At 38.2% G+C, this 14,781-nt stretch overlaps 1 protein-coding gene across 1 annotated transcript; it reads right to left on the reverse strand.

Annotated features, from left to right (window-relative positions):
- Window positions 1-8,795: 8,795 nt before the first annotated feature.
- Window positions 8,796-10,868, reverse strand: LOC109212439 (putative leucine-rich repeat receptor-like protein kinase At2g19210). The gene is made up of 3 exons (XM_019376092.1): window positions 10,710-10,868; window positions 10,037-10,583; window positions 8,796-9,382 (listed from the first exon to the last, which is right to left on the reverse strand). Exons 1-3 carry the CDS (start codon window positions 10,792-10,794, stop codon window positions 8,968-8,970), a joined length of 1,047 nt encoding a protein of 348 aa, XP_019231637.1. The 5' UTR covers window positions 10,795-10,868; the 3' UTR covers window positions 8,796-8,967.
- Between the last annotated feature and the right edge of the window lie 3,913 nt (window positions 10,869-14,781).

Consider the following 14,781-nt stretch of genomic DNA (forward strand, 5'->3'; position numbering starts at 1 on the left):
AACATATAAGCAAACAATGACTATATGATTTGGAATGTTCTTAATGTAAACACATTTATCACATTCATTAATCTTAAACCCATTTGACAACATTGTTTGGTCAAATTTCGCATGCCATTGCTTGGGTGCTTGTTTTAGTCCATAAAGGGACTTAACAAGTCGACACACCTTCTTTTCTTTTTCCGGAACCACAAACCCTTCGGGTTGGTCCATGTAAATTTCTTCCTCTAAATCACCATTTAAGAAGGCTGTTTTTACATCCATTTGATGGATTTGAAGATCATACAAGGCGGCTAACGCTATTAGCATCCGAATGGATGTAATTCTTGTTACCGACGAGTATGTGTCAAAATAGTCAAGACCTTCTCGCTGTCTAAACCCTTTGACAACAAGTCTTGCTTTGTATTTGTCAATAGTACCATCGTCTTTCATTTTCTTCTTGAAAATCCATTTAGAACCCAATGTTTTGTTACCTGGAGGAAGATCAACCAATTCCTAGGTATGGTTGCTCAATATGGATTCTATTTCACTATTGACAGCTTCTTTCCGATATTGGGCTTCTGAGGAAGACATTGCTTCCTTGAAGGTACGAGGCTCATTTTCGAGCAAGAAAGTCAGAAAGTCTGGACCGAATTAAGTAGATGTCCGTTGACGTTTACTTCTTCTCGGATTTTCCTCATTAGGCATACCATCTGTTATTTCCTCCCGAGGTCGTTTTGACTTTTGGTAGGTCACTTCACTTTCCCTTTTATACGGATAAATAGTTTCAAAGAATTCATCATTATCTGATTCTATTATCGTATTAACGTGAATTACAGGATTTTCTGACTTACGAACCAGAAAACGATATGCCTTGCTATTGGTTACATATCCAACAAACACACAATCAACCATTTTTGGACCTATCTTAACCCTTTTAGGTTTAGGAACTTGTACCTTTGCTAAACACCCCCACACTTGGAAGTATTTCAAGCTGGGCTTCCTTCCTTTCCATTTTTCATAGGGAATGCACTGTGTTTTACTATGAGGTACACGGTTGATTATTCGGTTAGCTGTAAGTATAGCTTCCCCCCACAAGTTCTGTGGTAAACCAGAACTTATCAACAACGCGTTCATCATCTCCTTCAACGTTCGATTCTTTCTCTCCGCAATTCCATTAGATTGTGGAGAGTAAGGGGCAGTTGTTTGGTGAATAATGCCATTTTCCAAACATATTTCTTCAAAAGGAGATTCATATTCGCCACCCCTATCACTTTTTATCATTTTGATCTTTTTGTTTAGTTGTGTTTCAACTTCACTCTTGCATTGCTTGAAAGCATCAATTGCCTCATCTTTACTATTAGGTAAATAAACATAGCAATATCTCGTGCTATCGTCAATAAAAGTAATAAAATACTTTTTCCCACCGCGACATGGTGTTGACTTCATGTCGCAAATATCTGTGTGAATTAAGTCTAAAGGACTTGAATTCCTTTCAACGGACTTATAAGGATGCTTAGTGATAACTGTGATTTTAACACGTTTTATGCCCATAATTGCCTATGCTTTATGTATGATTTGCCATAAAATAAACCCGGAATGCTTATAAGTTGCGCTTGATTGCAGGTTTGAGCAACAAGATGACGAAAGTCAAAAATCGGCTCGAAACGGAGTGAAACCTGCTCAAGTGTCAAAGATCATGAAAGCAAGGATATTCAGAACTTGGTGCGGACCGCACCATCATGTCATGCGGCCGCACCACTGGAGTTCAGAGAGTTGGCATTCTCAGTCCCAGCCAATGCGGCCGCACTACAGGTTCACACGGTCCACACCACTAAAGTTCAGAGACCATCACAAGCCACTCATGCGGCCGCACTACAAGTTCACGCGGTCCGCGCCAGTCATCATGCGGCCACACTTCATCATTGTGCGGTCCGTGTCAACATCTTCAGAAGGCAAGTCTCAGAAGTCAAGCAACCTAGTGCGGCCGCGTGTCAACTTCGTGCGGACCGCACGGACCCCGCAGGGGTATTTTTGTCCAGTTTTTCTTAACTTAGTATAAATAGAATATTTGCCATTTTTAGGGCACGAATTAGATACAGGAGAGCTGCTGCACTCGTGAGACAAAAGTTTTAGCCTATTTTGGGCATTTTCATCTTGTTTAACGTGGATTCTTGTAGATTTACCTTCTCGTTAATTAATATGTTCATTTTATCTATTTCTCCTTCAATTTCTGTTGTTATTATGGCTAGCTAAACCCATAAGCTAGGGTTGTGGCTCAACCCTAGTGTGGGTAATTAATGGGTATGATTGTTTAATGCTTGAATGATGTTGGGTGTTTGATATTTGGGTTATTTTTATGTTTTCACTTGGATTTGGTGGTTGCAAACACTAAATCTAGCTTTGTGGGTCTTGACTCTTCTTGAGAAAGAGTGTCTATGACTCCAAAATTAACCCAAAAAGGAATTGGGATGGATCCATGAAAATGGTAGTCCCAATTAACGGGTAAAACCTCGAGAGAGTAATTACCCAACTTGAACCCTAAGTTGCTTGGTTTGTTCGCCTACCCAATTGGTCTCGAGAGAGTCAATTGGGCAAAATCATTCTTTCTACCGAGAGGTGTGAGAGTGAGTGTTATCGTGCAACAGTTATATCATAAGCCCCATAATCATCATTCTCGTATTAGGAATCTCTACCCGTTAGTTGACCACCGAGGTAAATGCCACGACCCTAGTGCTTTTCTCTATCTTGCATACAACCTAGACTTAATATCTTAGCATAATTTAGTTATAATTAGTAATTGTTAAATTGTAGTTGATAATCACAAAAAAACCAAAAATGATAGAAGATCAATTAGAAGCAAACTCGCATTTCTAGGCTAAACAAATATCCAACTCCCTTCCTAGCTCCCTGTGGAAATTGACCCCGATACCACTATTGGGTAAAAGTATTAGCGCCCACTCTTCCAAAGGTTGAGTCCGCTGCGACCTAATCACTTTTTGGCGCCGTTGCCGGGGAGCTTACGGTGTTGACTATTTGTGTAGCTAGTTTTGNATCACAACTTTGTTTGAGCTCCTTGAACCTAGATCTCGGAACATCCAAAATTCTAGGTAGAGTTACCGCCATATTGACTTGTCCTCGGCCATAGTCCCATTCCCTTAGATGATTTCTCAACTCCCTCTCTAGTTAAGCCTTTTGTAAGCGGATCCGCCACATTATCCTTTGATCTTACATAATCAATAGTGATAATTCCACTAGAAAGTAGTTGTCTAATGGTGTTATGTCTTCGTCGTATATGACGAGACTTTTCGTTATACATAACGCTCCCTACCCGTCCTATTGCAGCCTCACTATCGCAATGTATGCAAATAGGAGCCAAAGGTTTTGGCCAGAACGGAATGTCTTCTATGAAATTTCGAAGCCATTCAGCTTCTTCACCGGCTTTATCCAAAGCTATAAACTCTGATTCCATTGTAGAGCGAGCGATGCACGTTTGTTTGGAAGACTTCCAAGATACTGCTCCTCCACCAACACTAAAAACATATCCACTTGTGGACTTTGTTTCTGTTGAGCCGGTTATCCAATTTGCATCACTATATCCTTTGATAACCGCAAGATATTTATTGTAGTGCAAAGCGTAGTCTTGGGTATATTCCAAATATCCCAGAACTCGTTTCATTGCCACCCAATGATGTTTGTTTGGATTACTTGTGAATCGACTAAGTTTACTTATTGCACAAGCTATATCAGGTCGTGTACAGTTCATGATGTACATTAAGTTTCCCAAGACACGAGCATACTCCAATTGAGACGTACTTTCACCTTTATTCTTTATAAGATGATGATTTAAGTCAATTGGAGTTCTTGCACTTCTAAATTCCAAGTGTTTGAATTTTTCAAGTACCATTTTCACGTAATGTGATTGAGACAAAGCTAGACCCTGAGGAGTCCTCTGGATTTTAATTCCTAGAATTACATCGGCAACTCCTTACTCTTTCATATCAAATTTACTAGCAAGCATACGTTTAGTAGCTTGAATGTCGGCAATGTCTTTGCTCATTATTAGCATATCATCAACATATAAGCAAACAATGACTATATGATTTGGAACGTTCTTAATGTAAACGCATTTATCAAATTCATTAATCTTAAAGTCATTTGACAACATTGTTTGGTCAAATTTCGCATGCCATTACTTGGGTGCTTTTTAGTCCATAAAGGGACTTAACAAGTCGACACACCTTCTTTTCTTTTCCCGAAACCACAAATCCTTCGGGTTGGTTCATGGAAATTTCTTCCTCTAGATCACAATTTAAGAAGGCTGTTTTTACATCCATTTGATGGATTTGAAGACCATACAAGGCGGCTAACGCTATTAGCATCCGAATGGATGTAGTTCTTGTTACCGGCGAGTATGTGTCAAAATAGTCAAGACCTTCTCACTGTCTAAATCCTTTGACAACAAGTCTTGCCTTGTATTTGTCAATACCATCGTCTTTCATTTTCTTCTTGAAAATCCATTTAGAACCCAATGTTTTGTTACGTAGAGGAAGATCAACCAATTCCCAGGTATGGTTGCTCAATATGGATTCTATTTCACTATTGACAGCTTCTTTCCAATATTGTGCTTCTGAGGAATACGTTGCTTCCTTGAAGGTACGAGGCTCATTTTCTAGCAGGAAAGTCAGAAAATCTGGACCGAATGAAGTAGATGTCCTTTGACGTTTACTTCTTCTCGGATTTTCCTCATTAGGCATACCATCTGTTATTTCCTCCCGAGGTCGTTTTGAATTTTGGTAGGTCACTTCACTTTCCTTTTTATATGGATAAATAGTTTCAAAGAATTCAGCATTATCTGATTCTATTATCGTATTAACGTGAATCTCAGGATTTTCTGACTTATGAACCAGAAAACGATATGCCTTGCTATTGGTTACATATCCAATAAATGCACAATCAACCGTTTTTGGACCTATCTTAACCCTTTTAGGTTTAGGAACTTGTACCTTAGCTAAACACCCCCACACTTTGAAGTATTTCAAGCTGGGCTTCCTTCCTTTTCATTTTTCATAGGGAATGGACTGTGTTTTACTATGAGGTACACGGTTGATTATTCGGTTAGCTGTAAGTATAGCTTCCCCCCACAAGTTCTGTGGTAAACCTGAACTTATCAACAACGCATTCATCATCTCTTTCAACGTTTGATTCTTTCTCTCCGCAATTCCATTAGATTGTGGGAGTAAGGGGCAGTTGTTTGGTGAATAATGCCATTTTCCAAACATACTTCTTCAAAAGGAGATTCATATTCGCCACCCCTATCACTTTTTATCATTTTGATCTTTTTGTTTAGTTGTGTTTCAACTTCACTCTTGTATTGCTTGAAAGCATCAATTGCCTCATCTTTACTATTAAGTAAATAAACATAGCAATATCTTGTGCTATCGTCAATAAAAGTAATAAAATACTTTTTCCTACCACGAGATGATGTTGACTTCATGTCACAAATATCTGTGTGAATTAAGTCTAAAGGACTTGAATTCCTTTCAACAGACTTATAAGGATGCTTAGTATACTTTGATTCCACACATATTTGACATTTGGAATTAATGCAATCAAACTTTGGCAATACGTCTAAATTTATCATTTTTCGCAATGTTTTGAAGTTGACGTGACCTAAGCGTGAATGCCATAAAGTGTTTGACTCAAGTAAGTAAGACGAAGCATTAGCTTTATTGATAGGAACTGCTATTACATTTAGCTTAAAAAGGCCCTCATTCAGGTAACCTTTTCCTACATACAAATCATTCTTACTTAGTACAACACTATTGGAAACAAAAATACATTTGAATCCATTCTTGACAAGAAGTGATGTAGACACAAGGTTCTTGCGAATTTCTGGAACATGGAGAACTTGGTTTAGAGTCACTATTTTTCCCGACGTCATCTTCAATGCAATCTTGCCAACTCCTTCAATTTTGGCTGTAGACGAATTTCCCATGAAAATTGTCTCGTCGGGTCCTGCGGGGGCATAAGAAGAAAATAACTTCTTGTTAGCACAAACATGGCGGGTGGCTCCAGAATCTATCCACCATTCTTTAGGATTTCCTACCAAGTTGCATTCAAACAACATGACACACAAGTCCTCCATGTCTTCAACATTTTCAACCATGTTTGCTTGATTCTTCTTCTTACCATTCTTTGGTGCACGACAATCCACGACCTTATGCCCAGATTTTCCACAGTTGTGGCAATTACCCTTGAACTTTTCCTTGCTTGGGTAATTCTTTGGTCCAAAAGCCTTCTTTATTCTGGAAAACTTTCTGGGTTTTTCTGCTAGTGCCATAACATGAGCAGGAGTTGAATGGCTTGACGAGGCACCCACATTTGTAACAGTAGCACCCGTTCCCGCAACATTTCCATTAGTTTGATTTTCATTCGTCATTTTTCTGTAAAGTTGGAAACAAAACAGAACTTGGTTAAATCAGTGAAGTTTTGATATCTTCAAACTGAATACCAAACCAAACATACAACACGTAACAATGGTGAAGTTTTTATATACTTCAAACCCGTACGTTTATTATTCCGGTAAAGTTTTGATATACTTTAAACCGGACAGGACAATTATTGGAGTAGAAAGCACGAAAGCTTTAATCTCCAAAACAGTATACAAAATATAGATAACAGTTTATATATATTTCAACACAGAAACGTTAGTATTAAAATTCCTTAAGCTTGTTGATCGCTACTGTGTTAAAACACAAAATCAGAAAACTGTTAGAAGAATAAAAGAAACTGGAAAAACAGTAAAGAATAAGAAATATTCCGAGTCCACAATTTGCTTGTGTGTCCTTAAGGAATTTTAACCCCCTCACACGTTGCCAAGGTAATGGATTAAATCCTCCCAGGATGAAACGGAATAAACCTTCCTGCAACAGTGGCAATACAAACTGCAGGATACCAACGAACTCAATTTGAGAGAGAGACTGCGAATTCGAATGTAATATTTTTTCCGGCAACTTGCTAAATTCCACCATGCAGCGGCCATCGCCTACCCTAATGCTCCTGCTCCGGACCTTACTGCTGGCTTTGAGCTTTCTTGCTTGCTATGCGCCAGCTAGCGGAATGCTTTACCGAATGTGCCAACCAACCTCTGGTGTCGGGCCTACGTGTGCCAACTCCAACTAGGAAACTACTACCGCTTGGGCCTAAGCTCCTGAACCGGCAGGAAGAAGAAGCGCACCCAAACCTCCCTTCTTACTACCCTTTCAGAAGGTGAGAGTGGCCCTCTGAATCTGCAGCAGGGTTCTGGCGCGGTCCTACCGCAGTTACACCAGGACCGCGGCCAGACTATCCTTCTGAATCTTCAGCAGTGATCTGGCATTTAATTAATTATTAAATAATTAAAGCCGAAGCCGAAGCCGAAGCCGAGCGAGCGACGACGACGACACGAAGGTTTTCTCTTCAACTCCTTTTAAGAGCTTTAAGAAGTGATTCTATATATAAGCACACAAATGTATGAGGGACAAAGTGCAAGTCAAAAGCTTACTTCATTCAAATTTTCATTTCCCTCTATTTTATTTCCCACCATTTCCAATTCACACTCTTATACTTTAAAGCCCAATGCTTAAAGTCTTTGAAGCTCAATGCCTTTAAAGTCCAACAATAATTTCCTGTACATTAAATGGAGAGAAGGTACGATTGTCGTCAATTTTGTTAGCCAAACTAAATTAAGATGTCATTGTTGGTCTCGTTATTGTTTATCCGTTATTCAAGATTCCCAGATTTTAGTTTCTTTCTGTAAATAGCCAGTAATTTACATCTGTTTTTCAAACATTGCAAATTGTCACAGGGCATTAATTGAACTCCACAAGGTTCAAGTGAATAGGAAAAAGAAACTTTAAGAGATAAAACTAGCAATGACGTTCTCGTAAGTTATGAAGGTCTAAGAGTGCGATAGGTCTTTAAGAAATCTTATGATATATTATACGGCATGCGTATTGCCTAGTACAAGTACAAGTAGTTCGACTGCAATAAAAATAAACAATAATGAAAAATGTCAGTAAATTGGACTTCTCTACATTTTGGTTGATCGTCAACTTTAAGAATATTTAAAGTCGCCTTCATATCGTGTTATCCTCATTGCTTAAGCAATTTCCTCCCTCGTGCTAGTAAGAAAACTGAAAAATATCGATCAAGTCATGTTGAGTTGTCCCACATCGGTGAGGGTTGAGGTCCTTGGTCTCTTCATATGGCTTGGACAATCCTCACCTCATAAGCTAGCTTTTGGGGTTGAGTTAGGCCCATTGTCCATTCTTAACATGGTATCAGAACCAGACCCATCCCAATTATTGTTACCGATGTTGGGCGTGAGGGGGGGGGGGGGTGTTGAGTTGTCCCACATCGGTAGGAGTTGAGGTCCTTGGTCTCCTTATATGGCTTGAGATTTCCTCACCTCATAAGCTAGCTTTTGGGGTTGAGTTAGGCTCAATGTCCATTCTGAACAAGTCAACGTTGACTCCCTTTCAAAAAGTAAAAATCCCTCTAAACTATGTAGTTATAAAATTATGTGTCACCACAATTGATTTAGTTATTAAGGGACAACTCATGTATGATTTGTGTCACTTAAAAAGTTTAACTTGTACTAATCCCTTACTTTTTCATTTTTTCATTGTTACTTTACTTTTCTTTTGTTTGCGGTGTTTATTAACTATCAGATCTTAGTTAATGAGTTGCTTAACCTCTAACGTCATCTTATGTTATAGCAATCATAAAGTAAAATAAGAGATCTAATCATGTGATTAGAATTAAACTCAAACTCATTTCAATTCAGTAGATAATGAGAAAGTGAAAAAATAAAGGTACAACGAGAACATGTACAGCCCCAAAATTCTCCATCTCGGCCTTCGATTTCCTCAATGAAAAATTCCTTTATTTCACTCCACACCACAGACGACGGACTGTTCATATACATTCTGGTTTTCTAGCTAACTATATCTCTCTATAAATTTCGAGAGCATTAATGAGCGGTGGAAGAGTAGAAGTGACAGTACTATTAATCACAATATCGTACCGTTCGTAACCAGAGCCCGGAGTCAATGTGTATACCGTTGTGGTCGACAAATATGCCGGAGACAAAGGTCCATAAAAGAGGTTATCATTAATATAAATGTTGAATTCCCTTGTTTGTGTCCCCAACAATTCTTCAACTTCGGCGAAGTGCATGTATATGTAATACTTGTCGCTGATATTCCCAGGCGTCAACTGGAAGTACAGTGGTGTCATAGCCGTGCTCATTACCGCCGATGGTACCTTGTAACTATTTTCAACTACGTCTTGTGTTGTACTAAGAGTTCCCGAATTCTCCGATGGTACCCAAATTCTATCATATGCATCATCTTTGTACCTATGATTTAAATAGAAAAGAATCAATTGTTAACGAATACATCCACCTTATATAACAATAATAAGACAAGTATGGTAACTAGAAAAAAAATTATGGGTCCTTTTTAAGAGTTGGCACACTCATTAAAAAATACTCCATAGTTAAAAAATTGGATGGATCATTTATTAGAAAAAGGACAAATTAGAAAAAGAATAATTAATGCTTAATCAGTTTGTTAAAATAAAATTATTTTGGACTAAATTTTGAAAAGCTTAAAAGACACTTTAAATGGACTGAAGGGAGTAATAAAAACTGGTTCAAATTTTATACACTAACAAAATGAATGCATCGGTTACAACTACTCCCTCCGGTCTATTGTAATTGATTTTTTGACATTTTTTGTGGTCCACAATATTTAATTTTTTCTAATATCAAGAAAGAATTAATTTTTTTTTTCTAAAAAATCAATTAAAGTGAAATGGAGGGAGTAACTTTATTGATAACCCCCAAAAGATAGTAATGGCCTACCACAACCGGTAAAACCCCCACAAATCGTATAAAAATCTTTTATGCGGTTAGTATGTATATAAGTTAAATTCATTTAAATGTGTCTCATCAACAAGATCTTAGTGTAAAAAAGGAATATCTTGAATTATAAAGATGAAACAAACGTACCTAATGAGTTGATTGGTTAAGGAACCGTAGTTCTCACGTACAACAAGTTTCAGTGATCTACTTAGCGTTGGGTATAGGGTAATTTTCAATGGCCTTAACTCTAAGGCTGAAATAAAAGGAGTTGTAGTATCTCTTTTGACAAGGCAAACGGTTATGGAGTCAGTGGAGGGTGTGTGTATAACTTCCGTCCAGTAGGGTATAGAAGCATTAGATATTATGATAGTGTCCCAGTAATCTTCTCCAAGGTAAATATCAAAACTTGGTAATTGGCCACTTCCATCATAATCTCCATAGAAAAAACTAGCCCTAATTAAGTATTTGCCCAAACTCCCTTCAGCTGGGGCTAGAGTGTAGCAGTTTTTTGTTCCTGAAGGAAAGCTTGTTACTGTGAAGAATGGCTTTTCTAGAGAATTGGATTGGTATATTGGTGATATGGTATGGCTTACTCCGTCACTAACATGACCTTCATCTGAAATGTAAGATATGCCTGTTCTTATATCAGTATAGTCGGAACCTGCTGGTAATCCACAATCAACGCTTATGAATCCTGTAAAAAATTTATAAAAAAAAAAAGAACTTGAGTACTCAGGCATGGCAAAAATCAAATATTTTAGGTCACATGTATATGTCGCGAAGTATAAAATCGGTTGTACTAAATTAACATGCATGAAACCTGATTGATCTTTTTGTGCAACAGCTATTGTTGCTATAGAAAAACCAACAAGTAATGCAAAGAGGAAGCTTTTCAAAATCTCCATATTTTGATTCGCTCTGTTATATCTTGAAGTTTAATTGATTAATCCCTTGGGTCTTTTATATAGTTCTTGCTCCATTTGAGAAGTTCTAGTTTGAAGTTTCTAAGTGATTTTGTAAACTACTAATATATATTATCCTGTGATAATTAAGCAAAGCCGGTGAGTGCAACATCTAATTATCTTAATGTGCTCTTATGTCAGGAAATGTGCTTTCTTATGTTAAAATAATCTGCCAGTTTACCTAAAGACGGATCCGGAATTTAAATTTTATGGGTTCAGATTCGCAATTCTACCACATCTCATCTAATTTAATAAGTTCAAATTTATTATTTGTATATATTTAATGATTTTTTATGCAAAAATACAGGGTATGAGCAAAATCTATGGGTTTAGTTGAACCCATGTATTCTACCCTAGATACGCATTACCTTGATTGAGCCACTAATTTTTCCTAGTAGTAGACCAAGCATATATGTTAAGGGAATTACAGCTGGCTAGAAGATGTCTAACAAGAGACTATTAGTTTATGTCCCCACGTATTCTTCCATAGAAATTTTAAGGTTATACTAGATATTAATTTTTCCTAGTAGTAGACCAAGCATATATGTTACGGGAATTATAACTGACCAGAAGAAGTCTTAACAAGAGACTATATATTAGTTTATATCCAAGATATTCTTCCATTGAAATATTAAGGTTGTACTAGATATTTTTTAAATCATTTCAACTATAGATCAGCATAAAGAATACGTTTGCGATCTTGATTGTTCTGTGTTTAAGATATACTAACAATTTTTGGCCCACATTAATTTTATCACTGACTAGAAGAAGTCTAACAAGAGGCAATTAGTTAATGTCCAAGATATACTTCCATTGAAATATTAAGGGTATACTACGTATAAGGTAGAAATCGGGCTCGTCTACGACAAGGTAGATCGGGCTCAGAACGTGAGGGACTGAAGATCGACCCCAAGTCCCACCTGGCCAGAACCCGAGATCAGAATATCTGTCCTCGAGAACACTGAATCCGTGATTCTAAAATCGACCCTGATCCCGAACGAGCTCGAGAAAACATTGTCAGCGTAACCAATAGAAGACCAAAATAACAAGAGGCCGAAATATCCGTGACCGGTCGGATATTACGGCGGGAATATCGACACGTATCAATAAGAACCGGCAAATCAGCGAATCAAGAGGTTTTTAACTTTTATAGAATTGTACCTAAAGTAGAACACCCCTTCTATTTAAAGGGGGTCTGATGACTTGTAAAAGACATTGTAACACGTATCCCAAAGCAGTATATTATTATTTTCTTTTTGTAAGCTATTGTTCTTCTATATCTTGACATCGCTCAAATTGCATCCAGTTCAAGTGTGACTGACTATCCAAGGCTATAACTGTTTAAGTCATGCGGTTTGAATTTACTTTATCATTGTATATTCCAATTGAATTTTTAATTTATCGCTTTGTGTCAATTTAATCCACATATCCTTAAAACCACTTACAAATTCAATTGTTATCCGATTTTGAGGGTAAACAGTTCGGCGCCCACCGTGGGGCCAAGGATAATAGTGATTCTTTGATATAAATCTCTATAACACACACTACTTTACACTTGTTTTTTGAAGTGTCTCTAATTTCAGGTTAAAACTCAAAAATATCAAACTCTCAATCGGCACCCCTATATGTTGACAATGAGTCCGGTCATCACGGGGTAAAAATAACAACACAGCGCCTGGTAATGAGGTACCGCCCGTAGATCCCATTGGAATTCCAGTCGCGGACCCGTTAGACGCTAACTCGCATGTGGCTATCGAGACGATTCTGCCTACCGACCCCGAGAATAGCATCTGTGGTGGAGCCCGATCAGCAGCGCAAAATACTCAAAACAATGGAGAAGACGAGATCAATTTACGGATGATCTTCGAAATGTTATAGGCTCAATAGGCGGCGATAGCTTAGTTACAAAACCAAAGACGCGCACCAAGTAGAATTAAACTCGATCCGTCCCGGGAAATCACCCGCAGGAACGAACTGATCGCAGAGAGGTCGAATGGAAATGAGTCAGGACCAACCCCAAGATCATAAAAATGCTCGAGGAGCTGACGAAACAGATAGAATCAGGGGAGAAGAAAATTGAAGCAAATGATAAAAAGGTAGAAACCTAAAATTCCAGGGTCGACCAAATCCCGGGAGAACCGTTGATACTGAAATGCCTGGATTCCAAGAAGTTCGTGCAAAAACGTTTCGCTCCGAGCGCGGCTCCAAAGTCGATTCCTAAAAAGTTCTGCATGCCCGAGATTCCTAAGTACAATGGAACGACCGACCCAAATGAGCATGTACCTCCTACACATGCGCTATCAAAGGGAACGACTTGGAGGATGGTGAGATCGAGTCCGTCTTGTTGAAGAAATTCGGAAAGAACCTGTCAAAGGGAGCTATGATATGGTATCACAACATACCTCCTAATTCTATTGACTCATTTGCTACGCTTGCAGACTCTTTCGTGAAAGCACACGTCGGGGCTATCAAGGTCGAAACTAGGAAGTTGGACCTTTTCAAAGTAAGACAGAAGGATAATGAGATGCTCAGAGAGTTCATATCCCAATTTCAAATAGAACGGATGGATCTGCCACCGATCGCTGATGATTGGGCCGTTCAAGCTTACACCCAAGGACTCAATGTTCAAAGCTCGGTGGCTTCACAGTAATTGAAGAAAAATCAGATAGAATATCCGGCTGTTACTTGGGCCGACGTGCATGATATTTTAAGCATCAACACCACACAAGAGGGGGGGGGGGGTGGTGATTTGTGTGGTACCTAATTTTCGCTCTAGAAGAACCTGGTTCTTCTAGATGTACTAACTACTGCTATTTTCGGAATAATAAATACAGAAAATAAAGAACACAGAGATTTTTTACGTGGAAAACACCCGTCTCAAAAGGTGAAAAAACCACGACCTACTACTCAGTAGGATTTTCCAAAACTTCCACTAAAATCACTGAGCCAAAACAGCATTTACAAAACTCTTGTAAACCTAAGGATTAACTCTAATCCCGTTGTGGCAACCAACCTCTAACTGCTGCGACAACTTCAAGTTAACTCTAACTTGAATACTCAAAAAATACCTATTACAATTGCTTCTAGATAAAGCTGAAAGGTACAATATGAAAACACCTACTACAATTGAACTAGAAATAAAGAAAGACACACAAAACTCTTTATGGAGCTGGTTTTCAATCTGGTTCATGTAGCTTCAGGTTTGCACACTTGGATCACACACGAATTGCTTGCAAAAAGCCTTGCTATTTTGCTCTCAATTCACGTTTAACTTCTACGTTTTTGTGCAACACTTGTAATGTGAGAACATCCTGCAATTTATAGAGTTAGTAGATGAAGAAATAACTAGAGTTCTGATGCAACTCTTCCTTGGTGGAAGAGTTCTAGTTGGTTTCAACTTCTAACTCCTTCCCTATCTTGGATAGTGTTCTCTTTGAGTAAGGAGTCCTTCTCCTTATCAATTATGCAACCTTTTCGATCAGGAGATATTAAATACACCAAGTTAATCTTATCTCGTTCACGTGCATCTCACATGCTTGAATCTGCTCATTTTTGTGAACCTGAGGGATGGACCACTGGATGGACCTGGTTTATATCTGAGTTCCTTTGTCAGTCTTCAAAACTAACCATTACTTAGGCCAACAAATTCCCCCTTTTTGATGATGACAAACTCTGTGCTTTTCATACACTTAGGCCCAGCCAGAACTCAGCTCAACATCAACACAATGTTAGAAATATTTTTCCTTTTTATCACTTATCATCAAGGACCAGGTATATTAGGTTATAAACATCACTGTTCAAAGTGTAAACATCACTTGTTTAAAGCACAACCTTTTTCCCCCTTTTGGCATCATCGAAAAGTTGCATAGAAATGTGAGATAACCAGATTTTAAAACTTACTCATGGCCATTGGGGCTACTTCAAATGCAA

Source organism: Nicotiana attenuata, unplaced genomic scaffold (assembly GCF_001879085.1).
Source record: "Nicotiana attenuata strain UT unplaced genomic scaffold, NIATTr2, whole genome shotgun sequence".
NCBI lineage: Eukaryota > Viridiplantae > Streptophyta > Magnoliopsida > Solanales > Solanaceae > Nicotiana > Nicotiana attenuata.